Source organism: Catharus ustulatus, chromosome Z (assembly GCF_009819885.2).
Source record: "Catharus ustulatus isolate bCatUst1 chromosome Z, bCatUst1.pri.v2, whole genome shotgun sequence".
NCBI classification, from domain to species: Eukaryota; Metazoa; Chordata; class Aves; order Passeriformes; family Turdidae; genus Catharus; species Catharus ustulatus.
Genome location: NC_046262.2, coordinates 47,819,498 through 47,840,220, shown reverse-complemented (window position 1 = coordinate 47,840,220; position 20,723 = coordinate 47,819,498). Strand labels below are relative to the sequence as shown.

Here is a 20,723-nt window from a genome sequence, read left to right as displayed (position 1 = left end):
ACTCTAGTCTAGCAGTGAGACCAGCTAGCACTCTCCATTAGGACAAAGAACCTACTGCTCCTGCTTAGAGTAACAGGAACTTTGAAGTAGAAAACCAAATAATACTTGGGTGTAGGCAAAGTAGATGATGGTTGACTTAGGGCAAGACATCAGAACTGCAGGATAATTGCTTTTTGTCACAGAAACTTGAGGAAAAAATCCTTTCACCACAACCACATATGTTATTAGAATGTGACTTTCAGGGAATAAATTTTCTGCATAATATTATAACTGGTTGAGTTGTTATTAATAATTGGTGACTAGTTTATTATATATCTATCAAGATTGATAAAATTAATATCTCTAAATCGACATGGTAGCAATCTGTTAATATATTAATATAATCCTGTGTTATATTAATACATTCCTGTATTATATTAATACTGTTCTGTATGTTTCTTCTTGTCTTTTTGTGTACAGTGTAATTGTCACCTCTGACCATCAGGACTGACCAGCAAACTTCTGATTTAACTAAAGCTGTCCGTGAAATAAATATCTAAGTCCATGGAAATTTCTGATAGGTGATGAAGCAAGTTACAAAAATATCCACACAAAATCTCAGTTGTGGTGGAAGGACAAAGACAGCAGTTAAATGGTTAATATGAAAAAAGTCATTGCCAAGAAAAGAGACAAAGTAAAAGGTAAATATTAATATAACACTGCTATGATGTTACAGTATGCCAAATTCATATCTGTCTGTGAAAGGAATAACAGAAAAACATACCATTTTTGGAAATATTTAAAATGCTTGTTTAAATACTACATTTATTGCACCAATCAATATCACCCATAATATTAGTTTGGAATATATTTCTTTATTAATGTTTCTAATACCATTCCTGTTTAAAACATAACTTCATTACATTAAATACATATACAATACTGTATCAGAGTTGTATAAATCAAGCCACCCAGATGTCTTTCATAAGCCAGATAGCAGCCTTCCAAAATGGGGGTAAGAAAGATGGGAAAGAAAAAAGTTGAAACTCTCATGTAAGCTGTATTAATACATTTCAGGCAGCTGTACTCATTAATGTGCATGGAGCCATGGTCCTAAAATGCTGTGGAGTATTTGCTACATAGAGGATCTCTAAATTCAGGCAACACTGAACTACCAGCTGAGAGCAACCTCTAGCAACAGCCTTGACCTGCTGAGGAAGACAATGTCTGGGATGGTCCTGCAATGGTTACAGTATTTTCCAGTGAGTCAGAGCTCCACTGACAGCTCTCCAGACACAAATGCAAAGGACCTACCCCTCTGTGGCAAGTGCTGCGTGTCGGGGTGTCTGTGGTGACTGGCTACTGCCCATGAAGTTAAGGGCTACAAGTTTATTCTGCAAAGATTTAGAAATATTGTTACAGATGTTTTGTAACTGTAGCTTCACTGGAATTTGAGAACTTTTTTTGTTTGTTTGTCTGTTTGTTCTTTAATTATTTTTTAAAATTTTATTTCAACAACCCAAAGAGTTAACTACTGCTCAGATTTCTTTGCAGTAGAAGTAGAGATACAGATTTCCAGTAGATGAGACTGTACACTGTAACAGCTTAGTATTCTAAATAAAGCACAGGCAGCATCAGTTAAAAACCCTCCAATGCGTTTATTCCTCAATGTCATAGGGAAATAAAATCTTGTACTTCTGAAATGATTGATTTCAGTTGAAATTATCTAATACCATCCATTTGGTGTAGAAGTTACCTGTAAAGCTACAGTATTTCTGTCCTTGTTTACAGAGTTGATTTCATCACTCAGAAGACCTGAGCAGAGAATAGAGACACAAGACCTGAACTTTGCCTCTGCCAACAGGGTGGGTTCCTTTCTTTCGCTTCTGGAGTACTTTGAAAGAATTGTGAATTCATTTTGAAGTATTGCTGGATGGGAAGTGCCATATTTGTGTCTGTGCTGCATGAGGGAAGAGCACCATAGCTCTGCTGAAAAAAAATTTTAGGGCCTTTACAGTAAGTGTCATCATCTTATGAAACATAAATTTTTGCTTAATCTTCCTTGGAATAAGGATTGCCTTTTTTGTGGGTTCAATATTGTGCAGTCTGTACAGGGTTTCAGGCTTCAATGCCTCTGCAAAATAACTTTAAAGTACAGCTGAAAAAGAAAATTTCTGCTGTTGCATTGATCCCGTATTCAGCATCTTTCTATAAAGTCACTGTTTGTTAGGAGGAATATTTATATAATTCACTAATGTTGATTTGCATCATAGTTTATACAGACATGTAGTCAAGAAAAGTAATGGAACCAAATGAAATGTGGACCTTCACTAACTTAGCTAGTAAGGATAGCTTTTTAAACATGGAAATAAAGGTCTAAATTCTCTTCTGTGTAGATATCAGAAACTTTTATAAATTCACAGTATAAGAAAAAGCAAATCCTCTTCCCACCTTAAGTCTGCCCCCGGCTACTGCAAAATATTTCTTGACAATACTTTTCAAATAAGCCCAGTTTCCTGTTTCACAGAGGGAAAAGTGATCATCAGATTTGAACCTCATCTGACTGCTCTTAAGCTTTCTTGTGTGTACTGTGAATGGGGGAGTTACACAAACAGCATGTTTTTACAGTCCAGGAGCAGTGAGGAGACACCAGGGCCAAGGCTGGACACGTGCTTGAGGCAATTTAGCATCACTTGTGTGAGGTGGTGCACAGTGCAGAATAAGTGTTGTACCGGTTCAATCCTGCTTATACAGAGTGTGACAGACATTCAGGTACTCCTGAGTACAATGACTCATTAAAAAATTTACCTGGCAGCAAATTTTACAGATACATCTAAACCTCAAAGTTTTGTGGCCCAAGAGGAAGCTCATTTCAAGCGCTACAAATTCTAATTTACTAGTCTCATAATCTGGCATGTATTCCTGGAGCAATACAATTAAAATATGTGGCCTTTCTGAAGGTATTAGGTAGTACCAAAGAATGAGAATTTAAGCTTTAAACAAATACATCATTATAGGTGCTGCTGTGAAATCTCTTTCTTTTCTCCCCCTCAGATTTTTCCTTACAAGAAGTTTATATTTAGCTAATATTTAATGTAACTTTTTTTCCCCTCATGTGCTATTATTTTACTAGGAACATTTTACTGCTGCAATGGACTAATAATCAGAGAACATACTCTTTTTACTAATTTTTTTCATTTTCCACTTAGTGACTGTGTCTACAAAGTGACCTGACCTTAGAAAGAGTAAGTTTCTAGCTCATTACCTTTCCCCAGATATTCCAATTGCATTTTTAAGCTTTTATGTCTCCCCTTTGTTTTTGTGCAGCTACTGGCTGCATTATTTTAATATTCAGCCAAAATTTTTCTTTACTCATAATGCCTTACCTTCCACACTTCCTGATATTCCACATGTAGCTTAGCAAGAAAATGTTCAGCTCTTTTCTCCCCCTTGTGTAATTTGACAACCTAATAATTAACTAATCTGAGTTTCTCTGATTAAAGGAGTACTACAGGGTTTAGTGTATGTGAAAGCATCATGACAGAAAGCATTTGTCAAGCAATCATTGTCTAATTCCTCAGTGTTGACTAAGTAAAATATTTACTAACACATTTTTAGCTAGCTACCAAAATTTATTGGGTTAATGGAAATATCTTTAAGGGAGGTTCATGTATAAAACCAGTTCAAGATTACTTTCTGGCTCAAAATCCAAGCTAATTTCAGTGTTTAAAATACATTTGATTTGGTGCCTGAAAGTCAAATTTCATGGAGAGGGTTAAGTGTCATACTATATGTAAATGGCTTACTCTGAGATAGAGCTATATCAATCTATACATCATTTAGTTAAGTGAAACCTGTGAAAAGCCACAAATAATCCCAATAATGGAAAATAAAATAGAGAGACTGTTAAGTAGAGTCCTTTGAGCATCTCCTGTAGATTTCTCTTCAGATCCTTTTATGATGACTCTTGGTATTATGAAATGGTAGAAAAAGAGAAATTAGAGGTTAATAGAATAAGGACCTGGTTCTAGGTGATTTAGACAGAAAGGTTAATATATCAGCAGTAAGTAGTGCTTCCCTCATCTTGACCCTTGTATTATTAGTCACCCACATCCCATGTTCCAACTTGCGTGGGACAGGGAGGCATGGGATGGATAAGAACACAAGAGTGCAAAGGCCGTATTACATTGCGGGATAAGTGTTGCACATGGAGTGATAGTTCTATTTTCCCAACTCCCTATCCCTCAGTATGCTACTGGGGTTTTCAGACAATCCTGTGTGCTATTAGAGGAGAGGAGGAAAGCATTGCAAAAATCAAGCCTCCATGGACATGTGCTAGATTCTGTAAGCAAGTGCATTGCATTTCTGCACAGTTAGAATTTATATGCAGCTTTTAAGGTAATGGTACCTACTGTCAAGACAAAAGAAACATTTATTATGTGATACTCTCCTTGATTGCACACTACAAACCAGACTTATCAGCAATGCTGGCTGTCTTGTGGTTGCTTTTTTTGTCTAACAGAATAGATTTTTGATAATGAAATATTTTAGAAGGATGGAAATATTTACAGGAATTTGTGTCTTGCATATTCATACATTAGTTTTTTTTTTTCTCATATTAGCTGTTTTCCTTTAAAAAACTAAAAAAATCAAAGAGTGAAATATATATTTTTTGAGACAGGAAGAGCAGTAGCAGGCTATCACATGGTAGAACTACATATCTTTCCTCTTAAATATTTACAGAGTAAGATCCTGCATGATTTATTCAAGAAAGGCATGCAGTGGGAACATGGTGAAGATTTTTCCATTAGACAGAAAGGATAGCATGGAATTTAAAATAAGTAATTTAGATGAATACCTGCTTTAGGAAAAGAAACTAAACAGTGGTTCTAGAAAATAAAATTATTTCCCTTGCAATGGTATTAAGAAAAATAAAAGAACAGTAACCAAGAATCTCCAGAGCTGAGGTCCTTTCTGATCATTTTAAAACTGAGTGTTTCAGAGGGTAAAGTTTCTGGCAACACTTTTTTTAAAAAATTCTGGCAGATATCTGTGTATTATGATACAATATTATAATATAAAATGAGCAAAGGCTCTTTTAAACCTGGAAACACAAGTCTGGATTCAGACCTTCTTTATCTGTGCATTGCTAACTCTATATGGAAAGAATTTTCTATTTCAAAAAGTTTATGGTAATATTGCGTAGTTATATTGGTAGACTATATCTAGTTTAGTAGCTACTTACCTGAAAAACAATTTCAAAACCAGATTCATTTTCTCTAATGTAAATATGGGACCAGAATTTATTTTATTTTAGTTTCATTTTCACACATCCCTTTCCGTCTAAGTTTATGTGGTTTAATTGTTTGAATCTGAGTATAACAAAATGCAATATGCTAACATTTTAATTTGCTGTTTTAAATCACTGTTCTGAAAAATAATATGGTAGAAACATTTCCTTCTTTGCTCCATTTATGCTTTCTGGTAAACTTATCACTGATGAAAACTTGTTTCGGGAGAAAAAACAACACCCACACCAAGTGAAATATGGAACTATTCTAGCATGTATACACATATAGGTGCTTTAACTCAGGTTAAAAGGATCACTGAACATCAGTTGCTAACATGCGTAAAATCAGAATTCACCCAGAATAGACATTTTAAGCATTGATTTACTACGGCTTCCATAGTTCATATAAGGTTAAAATGAGCACATCCTACTGTCTGAAGTGAATACATGAGCAAGATTAGGAAAAGCAAGTGCTACTAACCTTGGTGTACTTAATTTTCAGGTCCTTTAATGGTTCTGGCAGTGCTGGCATGACTGGAGCAGGATTGCCATCCGAGCCTTGCTTCTTCATGTTTTCAGTTGAGAAGTTTGAGGATGTTCCTGAAACACAGGTGAAATGAGATATAAAGGGAATACAGTGGTTTTTGCCCTGACTGAGCTCTTGGCTTTATTTGTGCTTTTTTATCTGAACCAGCCTTGGCATATTTGCATACAGGAATATGATTGGATGAAAGAATTCATTGCAAAGAGAAAATGACACTACTTATTTTTATGACCAAAAGCAACAGCCTTTTCAGTGAGCTGAGACCTCGATGAAGCACATGCTGCTGAAACAATCTGCCTCAGCAGACACTGTGAATTCCTTACTGGGGAACAGAGCTTAAGACCTCCTCATCTGTAAAATTGCTTTCTCTCAGCAGGCAGGTATCCACATTCTAAGGGAACTTCTTCACGTACTTGAAGGCAGGTCTGGAGGTAAAGACAGACTTGTTAGCTCTGAAAAAAACCAAGCCCTTCTTACTAGAAAGTTGATGAGAATAATTGCCAGAGCTAGAAAGCATTCATTAGAAAACAAGCCACCTTAGGTTATATTTTAATATGTTCAAAGTACATTAGAAGTAGTGTAATTAATGTTTGTTTTGTAGCTCACAGAGATAAGTGAAGCCTGTGGTGATAAAAAATTCTTCATGTTTTTTTTTCAAGAAATGTGAAGGCAAAAAAAAATGATCAATCCAGAAAAAAATTCTCTCTGGGTAGAACTTAGCAAAAACTTGTAGTTTTTTTTCTTCTAGACAGCACCATAAATTTAAGGACAAAGTTTTTAACACAGTGCCCTTTGGAATATCTAAGTCCAAAACAAATTGTTCAACAGACTAGACTTTTCTACCCTGGATGGAGTGCACTTTTCTGTTCTTATTACGCAAAAAATCCCACGTATCTTGCACAGGCAAAAAAATTTATAAAATGCAAGAAACTCTTTTTTTCATCAAGTCCTCTCTTCTGATTAGTGGTCTGTCAGAACTTTTTATATGATAGGTTTCTGATTAATGCACAGTAGATCCATGCCATAGAAATAGAATGAAATGATCTTATTGCTTTCACTGAGAACACATAAATGCTTGGAGAATTCACTGCTCAGAGTTATTTCATGAATCAGGCATCATCTAAACCATCTGTCAATGGAGGACCTGCAACTGACAGATGAGACAGGACATATCATGAGCTTAATTTTACCATGCATTAATTTTATTTCACGTAATTTCTCAATTAAAGTGCATGTCCTCATTATTATTGATGATTTTTGTGTCTGGACATATGGTTTGAGCAAGAGTTTCTGAAATTTAGATAAGTTCAAGTTATTTCTGGTAAACAGAGAATTTTACTGTCACAATAGTTGTCTCTCAGTGAGATGTAAAGAGCTGCGTGGAGTGAAACAAGTTTCCGTCACTCACATTATCCTGTGAATGAGGGGCATCCATTCGCACTGCTAAAAGCACTGTGATATTGAAGGTTCCTGCTCGATTGTGTACTTTGGGATGCATCCATCAGCTTTTCTGCCTGATTTGCCTGACTGAAGACATCTGAATGTAGAACAGTACATTTGAAAGTTTTTTGAGCAGCATTTTCAGAGTTTAATATATTGGGTTACAGTGTTTGCCTGCCTTAGAGAATGTCTTTGAGTCTCATGTCTCATGCAGAAAACAGAATGTCTAAATAGGGCTTGTTCATTTTTATCTGGAATATTACCTTTCCTGTGTGGATTTTTTTTTTCCACTAAAGTCTACTCTAGCAATCTTCCTGCCACTTCCTGCCAATCTTTCTCTATTAACCACAAACAGTTTGTTTCTAGTTAATTTCCCTGAAAATTTCTCAGATTTGCCTAACTGGAGATGCAAAACAGAGATCACTGGATTTCTCTGGTTTCAGTTAAAGTGTAAGTCTTTCTCACAAATAAGTGCATTTTAAATGCATTCTCATTTAGGTACCAGTGAATTCCCAATTTAAAAAACAAACAAACAAACAACCCTGCATTTTATCTAGAAGCCAATTATTATAGCTTCTTATGAAAATGATAACATATATCTTCTTTCCATATCTATAAAAGAGCCTGAAATCTCTGTAGTCAGGCTTTAAAGATGCTGGATGAAAAATTTCAACTTTTCCAAACATGCTGGAATTCACTGCTTTGTTTTCCACTCCATTTATTCATTTAAGACATACTTTTCTCTTTCTGTTTCCCTCTTTCACCCTTGGATTTCATGAATCACTTTCACTCTCCTCTTTATTTTCAGCCTAGGAATGCTTTTAGTCTATTGCAGGAAGTATTTTATCTCCCTCATATGCCATTTTCCTGTTTATTGTAGCTTACTACTATTTTCATTCTAGGACATTTTTTCCCATCCTGAGTCACAATTCTTTCACATTTCACCTAAATAATGATAGGCAATTCAAGATCTATAACTATTTCTAGTACTGTACTATTATTTCAAGTAGTGAATTATACAACAATGGGATCTTACAGCTATTGGAACATACATAGTTTTGTTGTTAATGTTTTCTTGGAAACTATTTTCTATGCAATTCTTTCCTTTCTTTTGGTCAATAATTTCATTGTTATTGTTGCCTTTCCACTGCTGAAGGGAGGAACCCTAGTGAAGTATGTGATGTATTTTCTGACTTTGTGATAGTGTTTTCTATATTCCAAAGCATAACATTTATTCCAGTTCAAAACCACCAAGTTCCCCTGCTTGATACAAGTTCAGAGAGGAGCAAGAACAAAGGTTCACCATGCAAGTTGTGACTAAGCTGTGCTGTGCCTTGCTGAACCACACACTGGCTGTGGTAAAATACGAGAACAATGACTGCATGAACTGGATTTATGTCACTTTGTGTCAGGAAGTAAAATGCTAGATTTTTTTAATGTTAGAAAAAATTATAAATAGTTTCTCTATGTGTCTCTTCTCTAAGATTAAAAAAAAATTAATTAAAAACCACACAGCATACCAAATTGCAAGTTCTCCTCATACAGTGGGACATCAACAATGTTGCAATCTTTTCACTAAGTTCATTGTAGCCTAGGTGAGCAAACTATTGGACCTGTACCAAAAGTGCACAGATGAAGGCAGAGCTTCTAGTTGGGCTAACTGGAACTCCAACTAATGAAACCCGTGTGTCACAAGAACAAGCCAGATGTGACCTGTGACTGGATTTTTGTCCCTAAACATAGCACTAGTTCCATCTCTAATGCCCTGCCCTTTCCTTTCTGCCCTGAGATACCAGTCCAGTATCAATGTTTTATTTTATCTGGCATTTTTATGTCAGTGTATGATGAGCTAATATTGTCTGAAAGCCATGATTTTGTTCTATGCCCTTCTAAAATTTCATAGAGAAATGTAGAAGAAGATTATTCTGGTAATTTCATTTATCCAGAAATTACTTTGATTTTTCTAAAGGCCATAAACTCTTGGTGTTTTACACCCCATAAGTAGACACAAGCTTGTATTTTTTCTAAACAACCTTTTTTTAATCTCTCCTGTCCTGTTTTCTGGTTTTTCTTTGGGGGGCGGGGGGTGTTTGTTTTTTGGGGTTTTTTCCTTGGGTTTTTTTTGTTTTTTTGGTTTTTTGTTTTTTGTTTTTTGTTAATGAGTGCCATATTGTCTTTGAAGTTCCCACAGTCCAGGTGCCTTCATTCTCCAGCAATAGGGCACAACTGACAATATTTGTATAAAGCTGAAATTGTAATCATAACAGTAAGAAAATCTGGTCCATAGGTTTCTGTAGAAAACAAACCTTCATATATTTGATCATTAAAGAAATCTAATTCTCATTTTGTTCTTGACATGCTCAAAGGTGCATAGATCAGATAAGATTGCATATATTTAGCTTTAACTGCCTCTAAAGTCAGAGGGGCATTAGAGTGCAAGGACTTTATTGCAAGTAAACAGAGTAGATATTCTGTACCTTTGGATTTTGTCACTTACAGCTCTGGAAACTTTTCAAACTGAATAACTCTCTCATCCAATGATCAATCAGAATTACAGCCTGAATTCCAAAATTACTTCTAAAAGGGAGCATAACAATCTAAGTAACCTCTACAAAGTTGTTATAATTTATAACACTGGAGGTAAATAATTTTCTTCCATGGTGATTTATACAGTACTGTCCAAAGTTCTCTGGAATAGGAGTTGCACAGGATATCCTGCTGCACTCAGTAGTTGTATTGCATCACCTGTCCTGAATACAGACCGAGTCCTGAAGGCTGAAGCACATGCCTAGGATTTATAAAACCTCACAATTAAAAAAAAGAAAAAAAGGAAAATCCCTGTTGAGACAATATCACTGTTACTAAAAATGTTGATTATCTGAAACATTTCTTCCAAATTCAGAATATCCAGGGAGTTCAGAAGGGGAATTATTCAGGGATTTGAGCAGATCTCCCATTGATACCGGCAGAAATGAGCTTTAAGTTAGAAGGGGAAGATCTAAGGATCAAAAGCACCAACGCATGTTTTGAAATTGGAAATCTCAGAGATTTGCAAAATCACTAAATTCTCATTCTGAAATTCTTTATGCTCTTTGGCAATCTTCCTTATGACATTGCATTAATGGCAGTAGAACAGAAACAATGGTCACTGTTTAATGTGATATGGAAAGGCAGACACATCAGAAGTGAGGCAGAACTTTTGAAATTCATGCTTTTTTTGCCCATCCAAATTAGGAGCCCAAATCTGGGTAGAATGTGCAAGTTCCCGTAACTCTAATTTCAAAACACAGAAGTAAAAATGACAAGATTTTCAAGGCTACAGAGCAAATTCCTTTGCCTTTTGCAGGATACTGACTATCCTGCATTTCTGAGAATCCAAGTGTTCCTTTAATGTAACTACCAGTATCTCTGAGCACAACTAGTAGTTCTTCAGTCATTATAAAATTTCTGTGATATATATACTCATGGAATGAGGCAGTAGACAGATGCATTTCTATCTATTTGAGTTCGAAATTTGAACTCTGTTAATGAAAAATCTTCCCCTTTTGCAACATGGACAATAACAGTGTACAATGAAAGACCTTGGAATACATTTCTCCATTCTCTTCATTCTCGTGGCAAGTGATGGGATTCAAGGAAATGACATGAAGCTGAGTCAGGGAAGGTTTAGACTGGATATCAGGAACAGGTTTTTCCCCTAGAGGGTGACTGGGCACAGGAGCAGGCTCCCCAGGAACATGCTCACAAGCACCAGACCTGTCTGAATTAAAGAACCATTTAGAACATGCTGTCATGCACATGGTGTTGCTCTTGGGGTGTCTTGTGCTGGGCCAGGAGTTGGACTCCATTGTCCTTGTGGCTCCTTTCCAACTCAGCGGCATCCCTTCTGTGCTCCTGTGATTCTCATCTCACAATGACATTTCAAAAGAATAAATTGTGACAGTGGATATGTTTAGGCTGTTGCATTTCACTGTGCAAGTTGGAGGGAAGCGATGCTGTCCAGATGACTTGAACAGGCTTGAGAGGGGGACCTATGAGAGCCTCATAAGCTCCAACAGTCTTGCATCAGGGTTGGGGTAATCCAAAGCACACAAACTGTATTGGCAAAGAGTAGATTGAGAGTAACCCTAAGGAGAAGGACTTGAGAGTGTTAGTGGATGAGAATATCAACAGTTTTGACAATTTACCCTGGCAGCTCAGAAGGTTAACTGCATCCTGGGCTGCACAGATAGAAATGAGGCCATCAGGGTGAGGGAGGCATTTCTCTCCTCCCCTCAGCACTGCTAACAACCCAGCTGCAGTGCTGCATCCAGCTGTGGTGTTCTCAGCATAAGAATGATGTGGACCTTTTGGATCAAGTCCATGGAGATGCTCAGAGGGCTGGAGCACCTTCTGCAGGGAAACACACTGCAGGGAGCTGGAGCTGTTCAGCTTGGAGAAAAGAAGGGTCTGGGGAGATCTCTTTGCAGCCATCAGTGCGGGGGGCCTGGCACAAGAAAGCTGGAAAAGTGAAGTTTCATGAGGACAGGTAGTGACAAGAGATAATGGCTCTAACTGGAAAAAAAACAGGTTTAGATTAGGTATCAGAAGGAAATTCTTTACCGGGAGGGTGATGAGACACTGGCACAGGTTGCTCAGAGAATTTGTGGATGCTTCATCCCTGGAAGTGTCCAAGGTCACGCTGGATGAGGCTCTGAGAACCCTGGTCTAGTGGAAAATGTCCCTGCCTGTGGCAGGGGGTTGGAATTAAGTGATACTTAAGGTCCTTTACAATACAAATCATTCCATCATTTTATGGTGCTAAATGCATTTGTTGAACTATTTGTTTCTCTTTTGGCTAGTTGTACATCTATTCATTGTCGCCTAATTTTTTTTGGCAGGAATCACAACGTATAATGGTTTTTGGAAACAGATGTTTTATTTTTGTATATAGGACAATTTGCGCATAAAATAATGACTAAAATGTGACCATAAAAACATCAAGCTAAAATAAAAGGAACTGGATATTTACAGGCCAATAAGACAGTGAGTAGTGATTGGGGAATTATTACACCATTTTAAAAAAACATTTATCTGTAGAACCCATTTCAGTTGCAGGAAGTAATATTTTTCATAATGTAGATTTAGTAGACTATTTCATCATTACAGTATTTCTTCAAAGTTTCAGGAATATTTGGTAATAAGTAGTACATTTTGCATCCTTAAATTGAAATTATTTACAATTTTTTTCCTTTTTTTCAGTTTATCATTAAAAAATCATACAAAAATAAAAGGTTTAAGGGTTTCCGTCGGGAAGATAATTAAGCAGAAACAAAATAAAAATAACTCAATGTAGTCTGATGCAATGAAAGGGTATCTATTTCTAGAGAAAGAAGAAAATTCTCACACAACTGCTGTAAGACCTGTAAAAAAACCATAAATGGCTTGTAAAGGTCCATCTCTGTCTCTGCATTTGCCCTAAAATATGGACCATAAGCACCTCTATTTTATTCATATAAATAGAATTTTCCATACTCTCCTAATTCCTACATATTATTCAATCCTATTCAATATTATTCATCAAATATTTGCCATTAGGGTTATAGAAACTTATATAAATAAGTTATCATATGACCAAATAAAAGGGGGTTTTCAATTAGGATAAATTAGTTTTCATATCAACAGGAGAATTCTAATTAATAAATGTCAATTGCTTTTCAAACTTTAAGACAGAAGTCAACAATTATACTTTTTTTGCAATTCTGGACAGAATATCTGGTCTGAGAAAATGAGAACTCTTAATAGCACAGTATTACCAGAACAATGCATTAGTTAAAAAATTATTGCAGTTTTATTATAGTCTGTAAGTTCAGTCTTGTCAGCACAGAATGAATTATATTTAGAGTATCTTTTTGTGAACCAGAACAAATTTATTCCTGTTTTTCCTGCTAAAAATTAAACTTATTTAAAAAAAAATCTGGTACATAGTTCTAATGAGGGGGCAAGTAATAAGTAAAGCAATAATTTGAAGATTTCTCAAATAATTGATTACAAATAAAGAGAAAGATTTATGACACAGGTCACAATAAAAGCTCTTATCAGTGAATTTCATGAATAATTTGACACAAATCAATCGAAAAATCTGGTCAGGGTTAGATCAGAATCAGATTCAACACTAGTTATTAACCTACATTAGCAACAATTACTGCCAAGTAATTTTCAGCATTTCCTCCATAAACCTTTGTTTCAAAGCCAAGTTTTAGACAGCCTCAACTGATTTTACATAATTGCTATGCGTGCTTTTTAAGCCTTTGTGTAGTAATTGTGTTCTTCAGCTATGAAAGACTCACAAGTGAAAACAAACCTTTCTTTCTAATTTTAGTTTTGAAGGGGGTCTAAAAGAAGCCTCTGTACAGCTAAAATTAAAAATAGTCAGAGGTATATTTAATATCTACTTCTTTACTTGATATTTAGAAACAACTCTATAAATGAATATTCCTTAATTTCTTTACATCCGTCTTTATTATATTAATGTTACTTTCTTGTATTAATTATCAACACCATCATAACAACAGTAGTTTTGAAGGGCTTATTTTTGTATGTTTTGATATAGGATTTATTAGGTCCTGAGTTCTCTGCAGAGTAAAAATACAAATCTTTTTACTCAAGATGAGTAACTTTTTCATACATCATGATAGTTAACTACTAGGACAGAATTTGGAACTTGCGATTAACAGAAGGCATCAAGAAAATGTCTACTGAAGTTGCAACTGAACTGATGTAAAACTAATACAGTGTCCATGATTATTCATTTTTGTCATCCTGTCCCCCCACTCACCACTCTAATTCAATATTTATTATTTATAATATTATTTCCAGGAAGCTCCTACAGACCTAACAAGAAAACAGATAATCAATCTTGAGGTCAAAACTGCTCTTTATAGCACTTGAAATGTAATTAGAACTGCTGAGAAATAACCATATTTGCAGTAGGAAAGTGACTTATTAGGAATAAATACTTGGCACAGTGACTGTGAAATCACACAGCATTTCCAAATTGACTGTGACACTCAAGTACTTTGCTTGTATTGTAATGTCAGCGGAGGACTTTGATAGATTTCCAACTCCTCTGTTTCCCAACTTTTTAGTTTAACTAAAACAAACAAACAAATAGTATGAAGCAAGACATGCCTTTGTTTGCAAATTTCAGGGAGGTTTCTGTGGATGCTGTCAGAGATTGCTGCTTCTAATGAGAAGCGAACTTTAACCAGGTTGTAAATCTTTGCATCTCTGGTCTGGGAGACTAGGAGTCAGAATTCCAATATAGGATAAAACTTTTGCAGCACATTAAGAAGAGTCTCTGTTTTCCAGCTGATAGAGTCTACTCTGTTTGTAAGGTAATCAGTAAGATTTACATTATCCCCTGTTCTTAGCTAAAGTCTTAAATCCAAGTTCAGATGTAGTGAGATGGCTATGTTATCTTGTTAATTGTTATTCCCATTTTTTTCTACTTTGTCATGATTACAGAATCATGGAATCAGCTATTTTGGAAAAGACCTTTGAGGTAATCAAGCCCAACCTGGGACCTAACACCTTGTCTCAATTAGACCATGGCACTGAGTACCACATCCAGACTTTCCTTAAACACTTCCAGGGACAGTGACTCCACCACCACCCTGGGCAGCCATTCCAATGCCCAATTGCCCTTTCTGTGAAGAACTTCCCAATGTCCAAATGGTTATAATCCAATTCCCATATGTTTGCTGGTAGAAATATTGTGCTACTGTGTGTGTCTTACTCATTAGCAACCACTGGAGAATGAAAATTAACAGCTAAAGCTGTCGACTAGGATTTTTTAAAAGATGATGTGATCAGTCTAGCATCCACTGAATTCTGTCAAGAGCTTTCCTGTTGTTTGGCAAATCTTCTGAAGGAGCAGTTTTAAGTCCTGGTAATCATCTAATTAAATAACTGCAAGTAAAAAGGAATATGAGTTGTGAGAAATTTGAAATGTATTAGTAGTTTCTGTGAGATGCCTTGAATGCATTTTCAGGATGGAAAATAGATGATAACAATGTAGCACAGGAAATCAGGTCAATAACATGCACTTTGGGAACTAATCTTTTAGCTTTGCTACAGAAATGTGTTAGCCAGCAGAATTACAAATGCAAACCCAGCAACAGTAAATCTTGGAAGGAACCAAGCTTACAATGAAAAACATACCCCAGTATGGGGTGTGTGACATTATTCACTTTTCACCTAAAATTAAAAGAACAATTTGTGGATGTGCTACCTGTGTATGCATTTATTTTTTATTGCAGATAGATAGAAAAAGATTCACTTTTTTGGACTGATTCAATAAATATATTCAATAAATATATTTAGAGGAAGATTAGAAAAAGAAGGGAAATCATTTCTCAAAGGAGTAAGATTGTTTGAAAAGGGAACATTTTAGTCCAATAAAATGTTACAATACTTAACTAACTTATTGTAATTCTGAGGTAAAAAATGCCTGCAAGTATTTTCTGATTGCTACAGAATTTATAAGAAAACAAGACTAACATTTGTTGGGGTTTTTTATGTCCAAGAACGTGGCATGTGTTCTGCTTCTCTTTCCATAAACGCAGGAGATCCTACAGTCTCAGAGTGCTTTTCCTATTTGATATTTTGTGACATTAGGCTAATGCTCTGATCATCTGTGGATGCAGCCCTGGTAATCTATGTAGTTAAGAATGTAAGTAAGCCTCTTTTTTAGAATATTTTTGTGTAACATCACCTGCTGCCAAAGTGTCCCAGCAAAGAGAGCAAAGTTCAGACCTCTGAAGCAAATCTCTGAGGAGTTTAATGTATTGTTTAAAAATTAAGTTAAAATTACATCCATTTTAATTTAACTGCACAAATTACAAGGAAGTAGGATAATCAAAAGACTCCTTGTTACTTTTAATTTGTGTAAGAAAAATGATGAGAACTGAGAACGCCAAAGTTTCTTATCCCTGAGATAAATAAGTATATTGATAACATTTTACTGCATTTTTCAACATCTTGCTGAAACCTGCCAAATATATACTCTCTGACATATTGCTTTGGTAGTGAGAATGCTGGGGTTTATGTGCAGTAATTATAATAAGTACTGAAAAAATGCTTTGTGTTATACATTTCCTGGATGACAGTTGTATTCTGGGGTGATAAGAACAGCAGTAAACTGAAATTTACTTGGATGATCAGCACATCATGCTGGAGACAGAGGAGGCAAAAATAAATCAAAGGCAGGAGACAGTGGTCAAAGCCAGAGTTACTATTTATTCCTTACAAATTTTCAATGAAAAACAAGTGGCATACTGTTATAAATCTGGCTTGAAAAATTAAACTATTGCTTGTCTTTCTTGGCTTAGCTTGCCAGACTCCACTGAGACAGAATTTTTGCAGGCAGTGGAAGACAGTACTTAATCTTTCATAACCAACATAAATTCACAGATGTTTTGCTCAGGATAAGGTTTAAATAAAAATCCTTTATTATTCCTTTTATAATTTTCAAGAAAGATTTAAAATTTCATCTGAAAGCTAAGTAAAATTCTGGTGTTTACTCAAAACATCCCCTGAAATCTTGTATTAATTTGGTATAGGCAGGTAGGAAAACTTTTACTTAAACAGATGGAGAGTTTGCAGGGAGAAGCAGCAGAGGAAAGAGAGATTGACAAACTACATACAAGCTAAACCTTAGAACACTAATCAAAATTAAGTTTTGATGAGATGAAGATTTTGCTACTATGGGCTAAGATATGAATTAGAGTAAGAAAGAATTGTAAATATCGATCTACTTAAATAACCTGAGTGAATGTAAGCAAACTTATTAGGAAAGATCTCAATAGAAAACTTCTGTTTTGTAATTTGTACTCTTAGTATTTTCCCATTCTAGTTCAATGATGGCTAAATCCTCCTTTTGCCACCTTAGAGAAAGCACAAGCACACAATTTATATTTCCTTGCAGTGGGTAAACATCCATACCTCTCTGGTGTGCCTTTTGAAGAGGAATTTTCCCAAAGCAATTGTCCAAGTTTTCAATTGCTGGAAGCTGGAGACTGAACTGCAGTTCCACTTTTCCGTGTAGAAACCAGGTTTTTTTTTCTGGGCAGAACAACTTTTCTTCCACTGTACTCTAGTCAGTTAATCACAGTAGTTAGGGGCATACAAGGGCACTCAATCTCTTTTCTAACTATGAAACTTCTCACTTTTTTAAGCTGACAGCTAAATACTAGGTGCACTAAAATATGTTCTTTTTTATTCTCTCACGGGTAACTGTTGTACTGATGAAATTACTGTCTATAATCCTTACACTTTCTTGTCTGTTTTTCACAAGATTAACTTTTTTTTTTAATTCTTTCATCAGTAGCAATTCTTTCAGCAAAATGCACATAGCAGATTTCTTAGAAGAAATCAAATATTTCGAAAAAATTAAAAATATACTTGCAATAATTATGTAGTACCTGTGTAATATCTGTCTAATATCTTCCAACATTGTAAGTCCTTATAAATTCAAACAGCTTTACACATTCCTTTTCAAAGTGTCCTTCATTGCCAAGGACACTTAATGATAGAAAATAATACTGTCTTATCTTTGTGAAAGGGGAAGAAAATTTCTACTCAATAGTTTTTCTCAAAACACTACTCAGGAGTGTTCTGAGAAAAACTACAGAATAGCTGTTCACTGAGGAGAAATGAGATTCAAGTGCTGTAATTTGCAACGAAGAGGAAGAAAAATTTTAAAATGAGAGCATGTTCATCTAGCTATGAAGTCATGTAAGTTCATATGAACTCAAAGAATACTGTTAAATTGCACAGGATGGAAGTAAATTCATCAATACTTTTGCTACTCACAGTTCAGAAATGCTCAGTGGTTGAGGAACTGCATTTTCAGTTTCCTTAATACAATCACAGCTATTTAATCATAGACAGCAGCTTTTGGATGGAAGGACAATCAGTTTAAGAAGTTCTGAAAGACAAAGTACAAAAGTTGCTTTGACAATATTTTTCTCATGATTTATTTTCCCATTTCTTCTCTTTGTGATAAGACATAAAGCAAAATAATATAAACATTTTATTCTGTTGAATTATAAAGCCTTGTCATGTTTCAGTGTAGCTACAGTTGTACAAATAAAGCATTTTAAAACAAGACAACATCAAATACAAGAATTGCTTTTTTAAGAGGGTAGAGAAATAGCATCTTGCCATCCTACCTCTGTGACAACTGTAAGAGTGAATCAGGGTAAAATTGCAATATTCATTTCAAATCCATCTTCTTCTTTCTTATCTAATCCCTAATTCCATCATGAACTGAAGTATAAAACTAGTTTATTATGAAGGCTACGTACTTTTGTGCAATATTTCATTGTTCATTTTATACAAATATTACAAAGAATATTTCTTAAAATTAGTCATGGTCATTTGTTTTAGAAAAGGTTTTAAAATTTCAAATGCATAGAAATGCCATAACTTCGCAGATGCCTCCAAATAAGAGTTCTGTGTTCTCTTTTATTTTTCCCCAGACCTGACAAAAAAATAAGAAAAGCTGCCTCCTTTGATCTGAAAAGATATTACTTCTCAGGGCTTTAAATTTTATTTACTACTAAATTTTCTTTAATTTTTGAATAAATATTAATGCTAATAAAAGTTTAAAAGAAGACAAATTAAATTCATTGACCCAAATAAAGGCTTAAGAATGACACTAGCAACCAAGAAAAGATACTAACCTGAGTATTGTTTTTTCAAATAGGTTTGTGCCTGTAGCTGTATAGCCAATATGGAAAATTCAGAATGAATATTAATGATATAAAATACTTTGCTTAATGATGGGCATTTGCAGAAGCCTGCAGTCTGTGTAATGCCATGCAATGGGAAAGTATTTGTAAAAGGAAGTGTTTGTGAAAAGGGATGGTCAGAGTTCAAAAACTAAAAGGATATTTGAGTAGGTAACTCCATTACAGTAAGAATATGCTCACTTTATCCTAACAATTTAGTTATCTATCCCCACAATTAAAACATAAAGCAGTTACATATCTCTGGACAGAAGATGAAAAAAAATTTGTATGAATATTTAGGTTGCTATATGAACATGAAAAAATTTCTGTATACAGCTAGCTGTACTCACTCTCAGTAAATCTTTTTCCAGCATTCCTATTAATAGATTAAGGCTTATGAATCATCCAAATTTCCTGCCAAACCTCTGGCTTCTGAGAAAATTAGCAATACAAGCAATACAAGCAATACAATTTATATTCTGCATGTGCCTGTGCACAAGTTGATTCTGTTCGATCATAATTAGCATTTTTCTGTATAACCTAAACTAATTCTTTTAGTTCAGAAATTCTATTGCTACAGTTCAACATTATAAGCTTTTTTGCCTTTATTCTTTCATTACCTCTTTTCTGTTTTTCTGGATTTTTTTTTCTTTTTTTCTTTGGTTTAACTAGCAATATCTGCTTTTATGTACTTTTTAGTCTACTTTCATGTTTAGTTTACTTTTTATGTACTTTTTTAGTATTACGTTTGTCTAAATATGTAAGCGGTGAATTTTTAAATAATACTTAGTCTGAGTTTTAATTCTGATATATATTCAGGAACTGTATCAAATCCAAAAACGTCATTTCAAGTGTCGAAAAACCACTGTTTCATGCTACCAGTATATCTGTGAATCTACCTCTATATGTCTCAAGAGTAAGTCTAAACCAACTGCAATGCAAGCATAAGCATCAGCAGCACAAGATAAACTGTCATCATGCCAAACTGATCTAGAGCTGTTTTTAGTATAAATACTGTTGATCCACTAGGAGCAGTGCCTCTTACAGGATAATTTATAAAACAATTTGCTTTATGCTTTTGTAATATCTCTGGTTAAAAAACCACATGTATGAAACACTGTGCCACTAACACCTACAGGACACAGACACCTTTGTATTACCAGTGCATTTTAGAAGCTTCTTTTCTCCTGGTTCTGTAGCTGTTTATTATCTTACCTTGCATTCTGAAGCTTTCACAAAGTGTCATACTGAACGTGGCTCAAGCTGAGCTTGCATGTGTCTGAACTGCAGAGATAGCAGTGAACTGAGAGCACTTGGGACAGTGGATCCTGCTTTGTTACATAACAACCTTCTAGTCATTCCTCTCAGCTTGTGAAAAATGCCTGCCCTGGTTCATTACACAAGAAAATGCAAACTTACTACACCACAGCATTATCTTTCTCTTGCTCTTGCCATACTAGGATACATATTGATGGAAGACAGGGGGTTTGTGTGCATTGCACAGAAAAACATGCTATTTTATCCATGGAGCAGTTTCAGGGACTGGCTTATTGTTTAACATGAGGAAAGCTACAAGATATGATAGTTCAAATCTGATCGTCTGAAGGGGTACATATCTTCACCCTTGAAGAATCACCAGTATGTATTTACTGCATGTATTTGCTATGTGTGTAGTAAGGGGGAAATTATTTCCTCC

At 35.2% G+C, this 20,723-nt stretch overlaps 1 protein-coding gene across 2 annotated transcripts in view; it reads right to left on the bottom strand.

Moving 5' to 3' along the window:
- The window catches only part of ALDH1A1 (aldehyde dehydrogenase 1 family member A1), a 45,470-nt gene extending 25,151 nt beyond the window's left edge, over nucleotides 1-20,319 (bottom strand). The window contains exons 1-4 of one of the 2 annotated variants that reach the window (XM_033085037.1): nucleotides 20,243-20,319; nucleotides 18,108-18,222; nucleotides 17,238-17,388; nucleotides 5,751-5,869 (exon numbers count right to left, since the gene is read on the bottom strand). In XM_033085037.1, coding sequence (XP_032940928.1) covers nucleotides 5,751-5,840 — 90 coding nt within the window. In that variant the 5' untranslated portion in view covers nucleotides 5,841-5,869; nucleotides 17,238-17,388; nucleotides 18,108-18,222; nucleotides 20,243-20,319. The remainder of the gene's footprint in view (nucleotides 1-5,750; nucleotides 5,870-17,237; nucleotides 17,389-18,107; nucleotides 18,223-20,242) is intronic. The other variant, XM_033085039.1, reaches the window with a different exon arrangement.
- Between the last annotated feature and the right edge of the window lie 404 nt (nucleotides 20,320-20,723).